This window comes from Zophobas morio, unplaced genomic scaffold (assembly GCF_036711695.1).
Source record: "Zophobas morio isolate AGI-343-1 ecotype UQ-CSIRO unplaced genomic scaffold, CSIRO_AGI_Zmor_V1 ptg000017l, whole genome shotgun sequence".
Lineage (NCBI taxonomy): Eukaryota > Metazoa > Arthropoda > Insecta > Coleoptera > Tenebrionidae > Zophobas > Zophobas morio.
This window is the reverse complement of record NW_026972122.1, coordinates 809,339-828,868: the sequence shown is the minus strand read 5'-3', so window position 1 is coordinate 828,868 and position 19,530 is coordinate 809,339. Positions and strand designations below refer to the sequence as shown.

At 30.6% G+C, this 19,530-nt stretch overlaps 1 protein-coding gene across 6 annotated transcripts in view; it reads left to right on the top strand.

Moving 5' to 3' along the window:
* The window catches only part of Imp (IGF-II mRNA-binding protein), a 123,834-nt gene that overhangs the window by 91,650 nt on the left and 12,654 nt on the right, over positions 1-19,530 (top strand). For 4 of the 6 annotated variants that reach the window (XM_064058051.1, XM_064058050.1, XM_064058052.1 and 1 more), the window contains one exon: positions 14,380-14,550. In XM_064058051.1, the coding sequence (XP_063914121.1) occupies positions 14,380-14,550 (171 nt within the window). Of the gene's footprint in view, positions 1-13,691; positions 13,920-14,237; positions 14,324-14,379; positions 14,551-19,530 lie in introns of those variants that run through there. The other 2 variants (XM_064058054.1, XM_064058053.1) reach the window with 2 other exon arrangements.

Genomic DNA, 19,530 nt, shown 5'->3' with positions numbered 1-19,530 from the left:
TAGGTATCAATTTTTCGATTTTTTTATGTTTTTTGATTTTACAGTTCGTTGATTTTTCAGTTTTTTGATGTTTGACTTCTCGGTTTGGTTGTTTTTGTTTTTTAATTTTTCGTTTTTTTGAAACTTTTCATTTTCCAATTTTTCGATTTCTCGATTTATCAATTTATCGAGATCTCGATGTTTCAATTATTAATTTGTTCAATTTCCCGATTTTTCGTTTTTAGACTTTCGACGATTTTTTAAATTTCAATTTTTCCATTTCTCAATATATAATTTTTCGATTTTAGGCTACCCCGATATTTCGACTTCGCTACTTTTGGATTTCTATTTCTAGAATTCTCGATATTTTGATGTTTGGATTTCTCGATGTTTCAATTTTCTCAATTTTTTAAATTTAAGATTTCTCGAATTAACATTTTTTTGATTTCTCGATTTTTGAATTTTTCAACGTCTCAATTTTTCGGTTTTTCATTTTTCAATTTTTCAATGTTTCAGTTAGGGATTTAGGTATCAATTTTTCGATTTATCGATTTATCAGTTTTTTGTATTTGAGTTTTGTGATTTTTCAATTTCTCGATTATTTAAATTTAAGATTTTTCGATTTAAAATTTTTTTATCTTATGATTTCTCGATTTTCAATTGTCTTGATACATTTCTTGATTTTTTTGATTTTTCAGTTCGTCAATTTTTCGATTTTAGACTAATTTGATTTTTCGACTTCTCGGCTTTTGGATTTCTATTTCTAAAATTCTGGATTTTTTATATTTGGATTTCTCGTTATTTCAGTTTTTAGATTTCTTGCTTTTTTCGATTTTTCGTTGTTTCAATTTTTCAATCCTTCAATTTTTCGATATTTGAATTTTTTAATTTTTTGTATTTCTAAATTTCCGTTTTCCCGATGTTTTTATTCCTCGATTTTTCAGATTTTAAATTTTTGAATTTTTCGATTTTTGAATTGTTCAGTCTCAGAATTTTTCGGTTTTTCATTTTTCAATTTTTTGATTTTTAATTGTCTAATCTTTCAATTTTCCGGTTTTTTATTTTTCAATTTTTTTTTTTTTGTAAATATTTGAGTTTTGGGATTTTTCAATTTCTGGATTATTCAAATTTAAGATTGTTCGACTTAAATTTCTTTCAATTTTTCGATTTTTTGATGTAATGATTTCTCGATTTTCAATTTTTCAGTTTTTCGAATCTTTGAATTTTAGATTTTTCAAATTTTTGATGTTTCTACTTTTTTCAATTTTTCGATTTATCGAGATTTTTTGGTTTTTGATTATTCGATTGTTCAATTTCCTGATTTTTTGATTTTTAGATTTATCGATTTTTGAAATTTAAATTTTTCTTTCAATTTTTCGACTTCTCTACTTTTGGATTTCTATTTCTAGAATTCTCGATATTTTCATGTTTGGATTTCTCGATGTTTCCATTTTACGATTTCTGAATTTTTTACGTTTCTAAATTTTCGATTTTTCGATTGCCCGATGTTACTTATGAATCTTTTGATTTCTCGATTTTTCAATTTTTCGATTTTTGATTCTTCATGACTCACAATTTTCGGGTTTTTTATTTTTCAATTTTTGAAAGTTTCAGTTTGGGATGGAAGTATCAATTTTTCGATTTGTCGCTTTGTCAATTTTTCCATAATTCAGATTTGGGATTTTTCAATTTTCTCGATTTTTTAAATTGAAGATTTTTCGATTTAACATTTTTTTAATTTCTCGATTTTTGAATTTTTCCTCGTCCAATTTTTCGATGTTTCAATTTCGGATTTAGGTATCAATTTTTAAGATGTTTCGATGTAAAATTTTTTCAATTTTTCGATTTTTGAACCTTAAGATTTCTCGATTTTCAATTTTTCGATTTCTTGATTTTTTGATTTTTCAATTTTTCAATTTTTTGGTGTTTCGATTTTTCGGTTTTTTAATTTTTCAATTTTTAAAATTTTTTATTTTTCGATTTTTCAATTTCCCGATTTTTCGATTTTTTTAATTTAAAATTTCCATTTTTCAATATATAATTTTTCGATTTTTCGACTTCTCGACTTTTCAATTTCTATTTCAAAAATTCTGTATATTTTTATGTTTGGATTTCTCGTTATTTAAATTTTTAGTTTTGTTTTTTTTATATTTTTCGTGGTTTCAATTTTTCGATCCTTCAATTTTTCGAGGTTTTAAATTTTATATTTTTCGATTTGTCATTTTTTGAATTTTTGAATTTTTTGCGTTTCTAAATTTTCTTTTTCTTATCGATGTTTTTATTCCTCGATTTTTCAGATTTTAAATTTTTCAATTTTTTGATTTTTAATTATTCAATCTCTCAATTTTCCGGTTTTTTATTTTTCAATTTCTGGATGTTGTAATGTTTAGGATTTAGGCTTATCAATTTTTCGATTTCTCGATGTAGCGATTTTTCCGTATTCAGTTTTGGGATTTTTCAATTTTCTCGAGTTTTTAAAAGTAAGATTTTTCGATTTTTGAATTTTTCAGTGCCTAAATTTTTCGTTTTTTCATTTTTCATATTTTCGATGTTTCAGTTTCGGATTTAGGTATCAATTTTTCGATTTATCAATTTTTTTGTATTTGAGTTTTGGGATTTTTCAATTTATTGATTATTAAATTTAAGATTTTTCCATTTGAAATGTGTTCAATTTTTCGATTTTTTGATCTTATAATTTTTGATTTTCAATTTTTCGATTTCTTGATTGTTTGATTTTTCAGTTCGTCGATTTTCTATTTTTCAGTTTGTCGAATCTTTGAAATGTAGATTTTTCGTGTTTCGACGTTTCGGTTTTTAAATTTTTCGATTTTTAAAATTTTTTATTTTCCGATTTTTCAATTTTTCGATTTAGCGAATTATCGAGATAAGGTCGTTTCGATTATTCGATTGTTCAATTTCCCGATTTTTCGATTTTTAAATTTAAAATTTTTCCTTTTTTCAATATATAATTTTTCGATTTTAGCCTAAAATTCGATTTTCTCGACTTTTAGATTTCTATTTCTAGAATTCTCGATATTTTCATATTTGAATTTCTCGATAGTTCAATATTTAGATTTTTTAGTTTTTTTATTTTTCGTTGTTTCAATTTTTCGATCCTTCAATTTTCCTAGGTTTTAAATTTTAGATTTTCCGATTTTTTTTAACGTTTTAAATTTTCCGATTTCTCATTTTTTGAAATTTCAATTTTTTAATTTTGTTTTTTTTTATTTTTTCAATTTTTGGTTTTAGAATCTTTTGACGTTTCAATTGCCCGCTTTTAAATTGTTTACTATTTAAATTTTTCGATTTTTCACTTTTTCAACATTTCAATTTAAAGAATTTTTCTATTTCTGGTTTTTTCAATTCGAATTTTTGATGTTTTGATTTCTCGATTTTTCAATTTTTCAGTTTCTCGACTTTTCGGTTTTGATTTTTCAATTTTTCTCTTAGTTTGAGATTTAGGTATCAATTTTTCGAGTTTCGGAATTTTTCTATTTTTCGATTTTTTAAATTTAAGATTTTTGAATTTAAATTTTTTCCAATTTTTCGATTTAAATTTGTTTCAATTTTTCGATTTTCAATTTTTTCGAATCTTTGAATTTTAGATTTTTGGATTTATAAAATTTTTCATTTTCCGATTTTTCCAAGTTTTAGATTTTTCAATTAATCGAGATCTCGATGTTTCCGTTATTCGATTGTTCAATTTCCCGATTTTTCGATTTTTCAGTTCATTGATAAATCTGGATATTAGATTTTGCAGTTTTTTAATGTTTTGACTTCTCGATCTTTCGACTTTTCGATTTCCCGATTTTTCGATTTATAAATTTAAGTTTCAATTTTGTGATTTTTCAATATTTAATTTTTCGATTTTGGGCTATTTTAATTTTTCGATACTTCAATTTTTCTAATTTTTAAAGTTTAGATTTTCCGATTTCTCATTTTTTTATTTTTCGGTTTTTAAATTTTACATTTTCGTTTGATTTTACGAGTTTTTGATGTTTTCGATTTCCGGATTTTTAAATCGTTTGATATTTAAATTTTTAGATTTTTCGAATTTTCGATTTTTAAAATTTTTCAACTTCAATTTTTCACTATTTAACATTTCAGTTTTGGGAATTTCTTTTCTATTTTTGGATTTTTTAATTTTTCAAAGTAGCGAGATTTGTTGGCTTTCGCTTCAGAGGCGAAGGAAGTTTTCTCCAAACGACCTTCGACCATTTTTTCACGATCTAACGAATACAGTATCTTAAATAAATGATTTTTTTGTAGATAGCCCCTAAGTCTTAAAAAAATCAATAATACAAATTGTCTCATTGTCTAATTTTTTTGTCCTAACAAATCATTTTTAATAAATAGGTACGTTGTATCTATAAACTACAAATGTATAATATGGTATGGTATAGTAATTAAGGTAGTAAAAACTTAAGGCGAATTCATAAACCACAAGTATAGGAGTAGGTTGTTTTATAAAATTTCACAACAATCAGTCCAGTAGCTTTGGTTGGATCCCATTAAAGTACTTAGCTTATGCTCACTCATTTATAAATTAAACACCACAAAAGTATTTTAAGTTATTAAATTCAGACGTAAAAAATACAGTGAAACTTGATTTAAGGCACATCTATTATACGACTTGTTTTAATAAACGTTCCTCGTGCTTCACTCATTCTTTAAAAAGATTAAAACATTTCATTACCAAACGTTCTCCTTAAACATGTTACTACGATTTCATTAAATAGAGTGTTACAAAAAATCTTAGCAGCATTTGAATTTATGTGACATCATCGATCAATCGTAGCACACAAAAAATGGTGATTTGTCTCTGTTTTTCGTTTGACTGTCTGTATTACATTTCGTGTATTAAAAGTTTATTTAAAACGCATTAGTGTCTATTTCACTGGGTTTTTCCTTTGATTGAAAAAAAATCGGGTTTTGGAATTACGATAGGTTTTTATATTTATATAATCTGTATTTTTAGAGTTCTTTAAATTCGTGGAAAATTGACTTGACTTGAACTAACTTGACCTGACCTGACCTGACCTGTTTTATTTTTTCCATATTTTTATTATTCACTCAAAAACTGCTTATTTGATTGTGTTTTGTGATTATCAATGTTTGTGTTTTTGCCAGGTTGGCAATCTATTTAAAATTATATAATTGCATACCTTATTGTCAAAGTGACATTTATGACATCTGTCATTGTTTGAACCAATCATTCAGGATTGCCAACACAAAATTTGCTTCAACCATGATTAGTCACCCGGTATTTTAATATTCAGCGACATTTGTCAAAGTCGTGCGTTTTATATATTTATGCGTGTCGAAGGGATTAAATTCTGTGAAGATTTTACGACCTTCGCTGAATAATGCAGCAATGCGAATTTCCACCAACAGCAATAAACCCGTTTAAATGACCAAGAAAACAATTCCGACCACACTAGTTCCGCCAGTGCATGCAAGCACTCCCTTCACTTCGGGCAGTAAACCCAACGTGGTCTATTTTCGGCCGCTTTTCCCATACGCTTTTGCTAAAATAGAAAACGCATAACTGCGTCTCGTCGCCGTCTAAAAGCGGCCTCTTTTTTTCGAATTTTTTTTTGGCGCCACTTCCAAACGCCCTTTAATAACGCCGGATCGAATACTACGGCACGATGATAAACAGATGTGTTTGTTCTTGTGGTGGCCGAAGTGACGCTCGCTCGGAAGCGCTACAAGTCAACGACCGGTCGGGAAACTTTTATTTCTCGATAAAGTAATGATTGAGTTTTGATATCACGGAGTTGTATCCGGCCGCCCGTCAAACGCTTTTATTTTTAAGCGTGCTCTTGCGGAAAAACTTGCTTTAATTGAACGCTCGCACGCTGCCTGTGAGGGGAAAATGCCGGCCCTCGAGTGGCAATCGAGGCGTTTGTCGGGCCGCCGATAAAGAAATCGCCAACAATGAATGAAATACTGTTGGGCTAATTAGGGAAGAAAGAATCGAAATAGTGAAGTGATTATTGTGCGCTCGTTGCGTCAGTGCGAAAGCATTCCGGCGTGTCCGAGCGAGGAGACGGTGTGTGGAAGGAATTTGAATTAAATACGAAGGACTGCGGTCGTAGTAGTACTATTCGGTCGTTCGTGGATTCTTGTGATTCACCCATTACATAATTATAAATTAAGAAAAAAACTTCAAAAATGTCAAACTCCGTAAAGTATAATACAAGAGTTGTATTTTGTATTCTGCGCATTCAGACTGAAGAAGTCGGATTCTTCGCTAGTGAAGAACGAGGCGCCATCTAGTGGCTAGTTTGTTTAAGAGCACTCAGACCAATCAATTTTAAATGCGCTGGAGCGGCATCTAGTGTCTGTTCTGCATTCACAAGATTATACCGTGCGATCGTCAAATTAATCGAGTGATTGTAACCTTAGAAGTCAAACAGCGTGTGACAAGGAATAGAATTGCCAAGAGTAGTTTTATGGTCACGGCGAAGTTTAATTCATTTTTTGTGGCTGGGTAGAGCTAACTCGGTACATAAAATTTCACTGTTATTATAATATCCGCCTTCAATTTCTCTGCGTATCAAGATTTTCGCAATTGGAAAAAAGTTTTAAAGCTTGTCATTTATATTTTTTTATAATTGCTTATACGGGGTGATTTATAAAAAGTAGCAATTAATTTATGCAAAAAACTGGATTTGTTTGATTGTACTTACTAAGGAAGTTGTGTCTAATAATGAGGCCAATTTTTTTATATTGCTTATCTTTGTACAAAAAAATTAATGATTTTTTAATAACGCATATTCCAGAAATGACGGGAAAGCTCGATCACAAATTTTTTATTGGTCAAATTAAAAACGAGTCGGTTACCCCATTTTCTCGCGAATGTGAGAAAACGCACGTCTTTATGTAATAATGATAAGATAAGAATTATAATATTCATCGATTGTGGTTTAAATGATAATTTTAGTCCTCTGTTTTGGGAAAATAAATTCATTCAAATCAATAGAGATATATGTATTTTGCAATTACGCTCCGCCCCTCGGTCTAACAACGAATGAAAAATTTATCACAATTGAGATCGGGGCGGGTGGGTGGGGCTTAATCTTTGTTTTGTTTTAATATATCCTAGAGTTTTCTTTCAACAACAGGATAGTTAAATATGTTTTCAGTTTCTTGTTGGGAAAAGAAGATTTTGTATATTAAGAAAAACTGGGCAAAATATAAGCCCCGCCCACCCACCCCTTCTCAATTGTAATCAATATTTTATTCATCGTGAGCTGAAGGGCGGAGTTTATATTGGAAAATCCTCTTTTCTCTACAAGAAATTACCCCATGAAATATGTTTTTAAAAGGGTAGAATTTGATAAACTCCGCCCTTCGTATGATTAGAAATGAAAAACTCAGCAATTTAGTTTGGGGCGGGCGGGTGAGGCTTAATCTTTGTTTTTTTTTTATAAATAGAATTAGAGTTTTCTTTCAACAACAGGATAGTTAAACATGTTTTCAGCTTCTTGTTCGGAAAAAAGACTTCGTATATTAAGAAAAAATGTACAAAACATAAGCCCCGCCCACCCACCCCTTCTCAATTGTAAGGAATGTTTTATGCATCGTGAGCTGAAGGGCGGAGTTTAACTGCAACATCCTCATTTTCTCTACAAGAAATTACCAAATGAAATATGCTTTTAAAAGGGTAGAATTTTATAGAGGAAAATTAATATTTATGTTACAATTAAACTCCGCCTTTCGGTCTGATTAGGAATGAAAAATTCATCACAATTGAGACCGGGTGGGTGGGTGGGGCATAATTTTTTTTTTTTTAATATATAGAAGAGTTTTCTTTCAACAACAGGATAGTTAAACATTGGTTCAGTTTCTTGTTGGGAAAACAAGACTTCCCATATTAAGAAAAAATGTACAAAACATAAGCCCCGCCCACCCACCCCTTCTCAATTGTAAGGAATGTTTTATGCATCGTGAGCTGAAGGGCGGAGTTTAACTGCAAAATCCTCATTTTCTCTACAAGAAATTACAAAATGAAATATGCTTTTAAAAGGGTAGAATTTTATAGAGGAAAATTAATATTTATGTTACAATTAAACTCCGCCTTTCGGTCTGATTAGGAATGAAAAATTCATCACAATTGAGACCGGGTGGGTGGGTGGGGCTTAATTTTTTTTTTTTTAATATATAGAAGAGTTTTCTTTCAACAACAGGATAGTTAAACATGTTTTTACTTTCGTGTTGGGAAAAGAAGATTTTGTATATTAAGAAAAAAATGGACAAAATATAAGCCCCGCCCACCCACCCTTTCTCCATTTGTGATGAATGCTTTATCCATCGTGAGCTGAAGGGCGGAGTTTATATTGCAAAATCCTCTTTTTTCTGCAAGAAATTACCCCACGAAATATGTTTTTAAAAGGGTAGAATTTGATAAATCCGCCCTTCGTATGATTAGAAATGAAAAACTCAGCAATTGAGTTTGGGGCGGGCGGGTGAGGCTTAATCTTTTTTTTTTGTTTTTTTTTTTTTTTAATAAATAGAATTAGAGGTTTCTTTCAATAACAAGATAGTTAAACGTGTTTTCAGTTTCTTGTTGGGAAAAGAAGATTTTGTATATTAAGAAAAAATGGACAAAATATAAGCCCCGCCCACCCACCCTTTCTCCGTTTGTGATGAATGCTTTATTCATCGTGAGCTGAAGGGCGGATTTTAGATTGCAAAATCCTCTTTTCTCTGCAAGAAATTACCCCATGAAATATGTTTTTAAAGGGGTAGAATTTTCTACAGAAATATTAATGTTACAATTATTAAATTCGACCTGATTAGGAATGAAAAACTCATCACAATTGAGTTTGGGGCGGTTGGGTGGGGCTTAATGTTTTTTTTTTTTTTTTCTTTATATACATAGTTTTCTTTCGATAATTTTTTGGCGCAAAGAACAAGAGATATTGTAATAAAAAACAAAGTCAATCTATTATTCAATAATTTTGGACTGTGCTCCTAGTTAAGTCATGTAGAATAACTTTCTCGGTTTTCTCGAAAAACTGAATAAATGAAAAACTGAAAAATCTAAAAATTGAAAACTCGTGAAATTTCAAATCGAAAAAAGTCGGAAAATTGGAAAACTGGAAACTTCAAAAATGAAAACTCGAAGAGAAGTCGTAAAATTAAAGGGGGGAAAAAATGAAAAATTGAAAATTGAAAAACTGACGAAACGAAAAATTGAAAAAACAAATAATTATAAAACCGCAACATTGAAAAATTGTAAAAATAAAGAAAATAAAAAAATTCCAATTTTAAATTTTTTAATTTTTCAATATTTAATTTTTTGATTTTGAACTATTTTGATTTTTGATCCTTCAATTTTTCTAGTTTCTAAAGTTTAGATTTTCCAATTTCTCATTTTTTAATTTTTTGATGTTACGATTTCAGGATTTTTAAAGTGCTCATTCTTCAATAGATTGAAAAATGGTCAATTTTCTGAATCCAAAATGCAGTAAAAATTCAACATTTTCTCAATATGAGCAGAAACAAATGTTTTAAATTTGTGGTGTTTCATTTTTTGTATGGATTCAAAGGAGTTTTGAATTAGCATTTTTTTTTTTTTAATAATTCAAAAAACTTGCGAAACCATGGTGTATTATTTTTTGAGGGCACCTTGTATTTAATTTTTAGAAATATGTATTTCTATTTTTTAATTTTTATAATTTTGGATTTCCCAGTTTTTCGTTTTCGAATTTTTCTGATCTTAGATTAGCTCATTTCTTCTCAATTTAGATTTTTGATATTTTGGTTGCTCCGTATTTCAGTTTTTTGATTTCATTTTCGATTTGTCGATTTTTATTTTGCCAAGTTATCTCAATTTCACATATTTCTAAAACTGTTCAGTTTCCGATTTTTCAGTTTTTCGGTTATTTAAAAATTAAACCGAAAAACTGAAAAATCGGAATTTTTGCAGTTTCTTAATCTCTCAATTTTTCTTTATTTTTTCCATTTTCCAATTTTTCGGTTGTTCAGTTTCTCAATTTTTCAGTTTTGCAATTTCTTAATGTCAAGATTTTCCTATCAAAATTTCGAATATTTAGAAAACCGTTCAATTTCTGATTTTTCGGTTTTTTCAGTTTCTATTCTTTCTTTTTTTTTAGATTCTCAACACCTCTAGTTTTAATTTTTTTGTTATTGCTGTGTTTCAATTTTTAGATTTTTTTTTTGTTTTTAGAATAATAGTAATATGTAGTAATTTTTAATTCACATTTTTTAGTTTTTCGGTTATTCAATTTTTAGAATTTTCCATTTTCCAATTTTTCAAATTTTTGATTTTTCGATTAATCAATTTTTCTTAATATCACAAATTTCCCATCAAAATGTTGAACATTTCCAGAACTATTCAATTTCTGATTTTTCCGTTTTTCCAGTTTTCTATTCTTTCTTTTTCTCATGTCTTCAACATCTCTTGTTTTAAATTTTTTGCTTTCCGTGTTTCAGTTTTCCGATTTTTTTTATTTTTGCAATCTTCGATTTCATTTTCGATTTATCGATTTTTCATTTTTCCATGTTTTCTGACTTCAATTTCTAAGTTTTGCATAATTTCGGATAGGTGTTTCTAAAACGGTTCAGTTTCCGATTTTTCAGTTTTCTAATTTTTCTAGTTTTCAAATTTTTAATTCTTCTCAATTTTCCGGTTTTGCAATTTCTTAATGTCACAATTTTCCCATCAAAATTTTGAATAACTATTTCAAAAACCATTCAATTTCTGGTTTTTCGGTTTTCCAGTTTTCTGTTCTTTTTTTTTCATCTCTAGTTTTAAATTTTTTGTTATTTCTGTGTTTCAGTTTTTTGTTCTTTTACTTTTATTATTTTCGATTTGTCGATTTTTCAATTTTCCAAGTTTTCTGATTTTTCGATTTGATACTTTTGCATAATTCAATTTCGATACATGTTTCTAAAACCGTTTAATTTCCGATTTTTCAATTTTTCGGGTATTAAATTTTTAGAATTTTTCTTTAATTTTTTTCCCCATCTAATTTCGAATATGTATATATTTTGAAAGTTGATGTTTATTTTTTAGGATAAGGTCAAAGAATCTTGGGGTACCAGGTGCTTTTTTTCAGAACTTTGAAGCTGCCAGTGTTCTTGTTTGTAATAGTTTAAAGAATGTTAAACAGTGTTTAATTTTTGTAAACACTCCAAAAAAAGTTTGGGGTTCCCCTGGTGTTTTATTTTCGGATAAATTGAAGGAATCCGGTGTTTTGTTGCTGGAAGAACTTGAAACAATCTTTTGAGCTTTTAGTGGTTTATTTTTTACGAATTTGAAAAAGCCTTGAGTGTTGTAGTGTTTTTTGTTTGTTTTTTTTTATTAATTTAGGGGAGTCTTTGAGTATTATTTCGGAGTTTTTCTTTGTAAATTATTTAAAAGAATTTTGGGGGCCTTTAGTGTTCTATTTTTGGAAAATTCGCAAACATTCGGGGAACTTCTGATGACCTGTTTTTTTAAATTTAAAACAATCTTGAGGTTCTAGGTATTCCTTAGCCCCGCCCACCCACCCTCTCCTTACATACAAGAATTTAAAGGAATCGAGGCTAAAACAGTGTAATTAAGGAACACTTGGAGGTCTTAACATAGATATATATATTTTAAAAGTCCGCAAAAGATACAAAAAATTGAAACATTTATTGATCAATGAAAAAATTTAATTTTCACGTCAGATTTTTTTATCAAAATACACTCCAGTCTTGTTTTACTTTTCCAGCGCAACTAGAGCCATTCTACGGAATTTTTGAAACTTCTAAAAATTTTGATATTTCAGTGGGCGATTCAGGAAAAACGGTTGGAACTATCGAAGAAACGAGGCCGGAAGTGACTTCTGCGGCCCAAAATCAAGGAGAAAATGAATTTAGTTAAATTTTGAAAATGCTCGAAATTGGCAAAATTTTCATTTAAAAAAAAATTGTTTAAAAATTCCCAAAAAAATTAAGGATATAGATCTCGACGTGCCGATTCCAAAAACATAGTGTTACTATGGTCAAAATTTTGTAAATATTAGTTATGAAATTCAAAATTTTTTAAATTTTTTTAGTCGAAAATTTTTGAGTAAGAAACGTTGGTCTCCCGTTTCGTCTGTCTGTTGTCTGTCTGTCTGCGTCGATTTTTAGGACAAATAATCCTTGAAACTAGTTTACCAATTGTTGTAAAATTTTATGTGTTTTAGGAATGTCGTGTAGGTGGTAAATCACTCACCAAAATTTGTTTAGTCGTTCCCAGCAACCATGTAATGACCTCACCTCAAAATATTGCATAGTAAATGTAATTCAAATTTTATGAAACAACAATGATTTTTTTACTCTAGACATCGAGTTTTTCGCCAAACAAATTCAAATTTCCCGAAAATAATAACTATTTTTCCAAAACAATATTCAGAACGTTTTACTCCATTGTAACTTAATTAATAATTTTGGTCGCTTCCTCTGCTTTGAGGAGATAAAATCAATCAAATTCTTCTGCTTAGTACGTGCTTAATAGTCGCATTCTTTCGATATATAAACATAAACAATCGAAGTTCTGCCTAACTTTATACAATTTTTTTTTTATCTCATTTGCATCTTTTCTTCTGTCAATTATTATTATTATTTGATAAGTTTCCAAATCAAATTAATGTTGTCAAATAGAATTTTCTTTTCATACCTAGGTTGTTTTTTTTTTCAAAATGTGAATTATCCTATCTATTTTATTCTACATTTGAAATAGTAAACCATCATTATATTGGTTAAAATAACGTAATTTTACAAATACACCAAAGATTTCTTGTAAATCTTGAAGCGATAGTGACAAATTAAGCGGTTGATTAAAAACCACAACAAAATGTGACTAAGAAATGTTGTTTTAAGAATATTTCATGCTCTCATTTTCTGTAATGATTTTTTTTTATCTTGCAAAGACTCCATTAGCATGAATTTGTATAAAAAAAATCAATTAATCGGTAAATCTACCTTATTCTTGCGACTTCAAGAAGTTAAATTTTTCAAATTTAAAAGCAGGGTGTTGCGGCCTATAAGCGCAGCGCACCAATCCAGTGACCCTAATTCCCTTGGGGTACTGAATAGGAGGGGACGGTAAACGCTATGGAGGTCCAACAGTGCCTTTTATTTTCGATAATAATTTTGAGAAGATATCGGAAACTTGCCATACCCTTCAGAAGCAATAACTTTCCTATCTAGTTGTCTTAATTGTTTTCGTTCTCCTTAAACAGTTGTTATTTTAAAAAGATTACACTGTCGTCGCCATTAATAAATTTTATTATACGTAAAACTTGTAGAACCATAAATTATAGATAAATTACTTCAGTAGACGAAATCGTTCCCTGTCATATTATCGTCGAGTTCGTTTCACTAAATTTAAATAATGACCGTTATTTTGAAGCATTTGACGTTCTTTTCAGTTCTATAATTGCATTATTTTTAGAGAAATTACACTCCGTCGAATTAATCAAACGCACTAATCATGTACTTTGTATTTTAGACCGCTGCTTACTTCGCGACTCCGCACCGGAAGCCGAAACCACCATAACATTGCCCACTCCATATACACACCTAATTATCTACCTGTAATCGATTTTTCTGGCCGCAAAATGGGTCAGCTTATCACATTTTTGACGCCATTTGACGCCGAATTTGTTGATAAAAACAAGTATTCGCCCGCTGATATTCGATCTGGATCGTTGTGTATGCCCTCAATAATGCTCACTGATATCGTTGTTTGCTTACGTCGCTCCCTTATTTGTCATGTTTTTATACTTTACTCCTGGGATTTTGTGGTACATAGATAGCGCGTGTGCTGCATTTGGTCTGTTTGTCAGTTAGTTTGTATGTTCAGTGAATTATAAGTGAGTTAGTGACCGAATTTGTTGAGTGTTAAAGGGACGAGGATAGATGGTTTAAATAATGCAGCTCACCACCACAAAGTATGCTATACGTTGATCTAGAACTATAAAATACGTGGCTGTGTACTTAGATAGAATTAAATGGAACCACGTGTACATTGTTTATTATTGCATGAAAGGAATTTATGTTAGCACTTGCTCGTTATTGTCACTCATTATTACTATTATTAATAAATGTAAAAAAAGTAGGTATTGTGGTCGTTTTGCAAGCGAGTAATTAATAATGAGACAGAGTTCAAGTTTAACAGTTTATTGTGGAGCTGAATTAAATACCCATTTTTAAAATAGATAAGCTATCGCTTCAACAGCTCGCCGTAAAGTGTATCTAGTAACTGATAAGATTCGAATGCATCAGAAGTTTTCGCCGAATTTAGAAACACTTTTTCCGCGACTATAATGCAGTATAATGTAAATATTTTTCTAAGGTCGGTTTGAATTTTGTGTCCAATTGATGTTTTAAATACGATTTTTTTTGTTGCAGTTCAACCTCAAAAATTATTATATCCAATTTGGGTCCAAACGTCCGGTTCGAAGACATCGAACATCTTCTGTTACAACACGGAGCTGTCGTATCATGTGATAAACTTACCTCAAAAGATCCCGCCACACAAACGGTGCAAGTTACTTTCGAAAGCACGGAACAAGCTCAACAGTAAGTAAAGATTTGTTTTTGAGGCAATCTCTCACTTCTTGGTGAAGATATCGATTCCTGTCGGGTCTGAGTGTTTTTTTTTTCACTTTTATTTCGAAAATTAATTTTAATTTTTAAGATTTATAACGGATGACGTAGTTGGGATAATTTTGAGTTGGAGTTTTGCTTAAAAACGCAACGTCACCGTCATCAAGTCATGTTGTTTACGAAACGTTGTTTATTCTTAGGTAGTTTACAATTTTAAGTAGAGTTGAAATGCTATGAGAGGATGTTGAGTCATCACGAGCAATTACTTGGGTTTTAACCAAATTTGTTAATGAATGACATAATTCGACTAATTTTGACTTTGAGTTTTACTCAAAAAGTTGTTTATTGTGAAGTAGTTTAAAATTTAAAGTATGTTGAAAATACATATTATGAACAGAACTTGTTATCACTATATTTTGTCACTGATGTGTTGACAATGGCGTATCAATTACATGAGGACATTCCAAAAAATATAGTTCCATATATGTATATTTTTTACATCTAGATAGAGCCAGAAGTTGGAGCACTCTGTATCTGACAAGTGATTTGAATAAAGTATGAATAACGAATCCTTCAGGTTCTTTCAAACTACTTCAAAAACCAGACATAAGGAGTTCCCGTGATTCTTCCGAACTACTTCTAAAACGAAACACAAGAGATTCCCGAGATTCTTTCAAACCACTTCAAAAACAAAACAAAACATGTCCTAAAGACAAAAAACTACTTCAAAAACCAGATGCTGCAAGGGTTTCCTTGATATTCGTTCAAGTTACTGAAAAACAGAAACGGTTCCCGATATTCTTTCAAACTACTTCAAAAACAGAATAAAAGAAGGCCCCCAGATTTTTTTAAACTAGGAGTTTCCGTGATTCTTTCGAACTACTTCAAAAACCAAACACAAGGAGTCTCCATAATTCTTTCAAACTGCTTAAAAATAAAAGAGATCCCCGAGATTCTTTCAAATTACTTAAAAAACCAGACAAGACATCTCTAAGATTCTTTCAAACTGCTTCAAAAACAGAACAAAAGAGGACCTCGATATTTTTTTAGGCTTCTTCAAAAATCAGACACAAGGAGTTCCCGTTATTCTTTCGAACTACTTCAAAAACAAAACATAAGGCATCCCCGAGATTCTTTCAAAACCACTTCAAAAACAAAACGAAAGAGGTCCTTAAGAAAAAAACTACTTCAAAACCCAGATTCAACGTTTCTCCAATATTCTTTCAAATTACTGAAAAACAAAAACAAACAGGAGTTCCCGAGATTCTTTCAAACTATTTCAAAAATCAGACCCAGGGGTCCCTGTGGTTCTTTTAAACTACGTCAAAAACAAAACACAAACGGTTTCAGAGACTCTTTCAAATTACTTCAAAAACCAGACAAGGGATTCCTAAGATTCTTTTAAACCACTTGAAAAACAAAACAAAATCCCTGAAATTCTTCCAAACAACTTCAAAAATCATACACAAAGGATCCCAGAGATTCTTTAAAATTACTTCAAAAAACCAGGTACAATGGGTCTCGCAGATTTTTTCAAATTTATTTCAAAAACTTGCCAAGGATCGCCAAGATTCTTTCAAACTACTTCAAAAACAGAACTAAAGAGGGCCCCGAGATTTTTTTACATTTCTGCAAAAACCAGACACAAGGAGTTCCCGTGATTCTTTCGAACTACTTCAAAAACCAAACACAAGAAGTTTCCATAATTCTTTCAAACTGCTTAAAAATAAAAGAGATCCCCGAGATTCTTTCAAATTACTTAAAAAACCAGACAAGGCATCTCTAAGATTCTTTCAAACTACTTCAAAAACAGAACAAAAGAGGGCCTCGATATTTTTTTAAACTTCTTCAAAAACCAGACACAAGGAGTTCCCATGATTCTTTCGAACTACTTCAAAAAAAAAAAACCAAGGGATCCCCGAGATTCTTTCAAACTACTTCAAAAACCAGATACAAGCGTCCCCGATATTCTTTCAAGCTACTGAAAAACAAAAACAAAAGTCGTTCCCGAGATTCTTTCAAACTACTTTAAAAATCAGACCCAGGGGTCCCTGTGGTTCTTTTAAACTACGTCAAAAACAAAACACAAACGATTACAGAGACTTTTTCAAATTACTTCAAAAAACAGACAAGGGATTCTTAAGATTCTTTTAAACCACTTGAAAAACAAAACAAAAGGGGGTTGCGGAGATTCTTCCAAACTACTTCAAAAATCATATGCAATGGGTCCACGAGATTCTTTATAATTACTTCAAAAACCAGGTACAATGAGTCCCCAAGATTTTTTCAATCTACTTAAAAAAAAAAACGATTTCCCCGAGGTTCTTTCAAACTAGTTCAAAAACAAAGCACAAGAGATTCCTGCAATTCTTTCAAATTACTTCAAAAACTAAGTAAGGGATCCCTGAGGTTCTTTCAAAAAACTTAAAAAAAAAAATGGTGTCTGAGATTCTGTCAAACTACTAAAAAATAAAATCAAACAAGGAGTCGCTAAGATTCTTCAAACTATTTCAAAAACCAGGCACGAGGGGTCCCCAAGATTCTTTCAAACTGTTACAAATATCAAGGGGTTCCAAAGATTCTTTCAAAAGAATTTAAATACAAAAGGGGTCCTCGACACTCTTTAAAACTACTAAAAAATGAAAACAAAAGGAATACCCGAGATTCTTTCAAACTATTTCAAAAATCATGGGCCGGAGTCTCCGAGATTCTTTCAAACCACTTGAAAAACGAAACAAAAAAAAATCCCGGACATTTTTTAAAGCTGCTTCAAAAACAAAACACAAAGGGTTTCTGAGACTTTTTCTAATTACTTCAAAAACCAGACAAGGGATCTCTAAGATTCTTTTAAACTATTTCAAAAACAAAACAAAGGAGGTCCCTGAAATTCTTTCAAACTATTTCAAAAATCAGGCACAATGGGCCCCGGAGATTCTTTCAAATTATTTCAAAAACCAGAGAAGAGATCGCGTAAATTCCTCTCACTACTTCAAAAACTACACAAAAGGATCCCCGAGATTCTTTCAAATTACTTCAAAAATCAGGCAAGGGATTCCTAAGCTTCTTTCAAACCACTTCAAAAACAAAAGGGGTGTCCGAGATTCTTTCAAACTATTAAAAAACAAAAACCAAAAAGCAAACAAGGGATCCCTATTTCTTTCCTTTTTTTCTCTCCGTATTTTTTTCAAACTGCTTAAAAAATAAAAAAAGGGATCCCTGAAATCCTTTCAAATTACTTCAAAAATCAGACAAAGGAGTTCCCATGATTCTTTCGAACTACTTCAAAAACGAAATACAAGAGATTCCCGAGATTCTTTCAAACCATCTCTAAAACAAAACAAAAGAGGTCCTTAAAATTTTTCAAATTACTTCAAAAACCAGACATAAGAGTTCTCTGATATTCATTCAAACTACTTCAAAATCAGACATAAGGAGTCCGCATGGTTCTTTCAAACTACATACTTGAAAAACAAAACACAAACGGTTTCCGAGACTCTTTCTAATTACTTCAAAAACCAGACAAGGGATTTCTAAGATTCTTTTAAACTACTTCAAAAACAAAACAAAGGAGGTGCCTGAAATTCTTTCAAACTACTTCAAAAACCAGGCACAATGGGTCTCGGAGATTCTTTGAAATTACTTCAAAAACATGACAATGGATCCCCAAGATTTTTTCAATCTACTTTAAAAAAAACAAGATTTCCCCGACGTTCTTACAAACTACTTCAAAAACAAAACACAACCGATTCCTGAGACTCTTTCAAATTATTTCAAGAACATGACATGGGATCCCCAAGATTTTGTCAAACTACTTTAAATATAAAACAAAAGATTTCCCCGAGATCCTTTCAAGCTACTTCAAAAATAAAACACAAGGGATCCCTGAAATTCTTTCAAATTACTTCGAAAACCAGAGAAGAGATCCCCAAAATTCCTTTCACGATTCAAAAACTACACAAAAGGATCCTCGAGATTCTTTCAAACCACTTCAAAAACAAAACAAAACACGTCTCCGGGATTCTTTCAAATTACTTCAAAAATCAAGCAAGGGATTCCTGAGCTTCTTTCAAACTACTTCGAAAACAAAAGGGGTATCCGAGATTCTTTCAAACTGCTAAAAAACAAAAACCAAACAAGGGATCCCAAATTTTCTCTCCCCTTTTTCTCTCCGTATTTTTTTCAAACTATTTAAAAAATAAAACAAAAGGGATCCCTGAAATTCTTCCGAATTACTTCAAAAACTAGGCACAATGGGTCCCGGAGATTCTTTGAAATTACTTCATAAACATGACAATGGATCCCCAAGATTTTTTCAATCTACTTTAAAAAAAAAACAAGATTTCCCCTACGTTCTTCTACTTCAAAAAGAAAACACAACCAATTCCCGAGACTCTTTCAAATTATTTAAAAAAGCATGACATGGGATCTCCAAGATTTTGTCAGACTATTTTAAAAATAAAACAAAAGATTTCCGCAAGATCCTTTCAAACTACTTCAAAAATAAAACACAAGGGATCCCTGAAATTCTTTCAAATTACTCCCAAAACTAGAGAAGGAATTCCCAAAATTCCTTTTACAATTTCAAAAACTACACAAAAGGATCCCCGAGATTCTTTCAAATCACTTCAAAAACAAAACAAAACAGGTTTCCGGGATTCTTTCAAATTACTTCAAAAACCAAGCAAGGGATTCCTGATCTTCTTTCAAACTACTTCAAAAACAAAAGGGGTATCCGAGATTCTTTCAAACTGCTAAAAAAACAAAAACCAAGCAAGGGATCCCTAATTTTCTCTCCCCTTTTTCTCTCCGTATTTTTTTCAAACTGTTTAAAAAATAAAACAAAAGGGATCCCTGAAATTCTTCCGAATTACTTAAAAAACTAGGCACAATCGGTCTCGGAGATTCTTTGAAATTACTTCAAAAACATGGCAATGGATCCCCAAGATTTTTTCA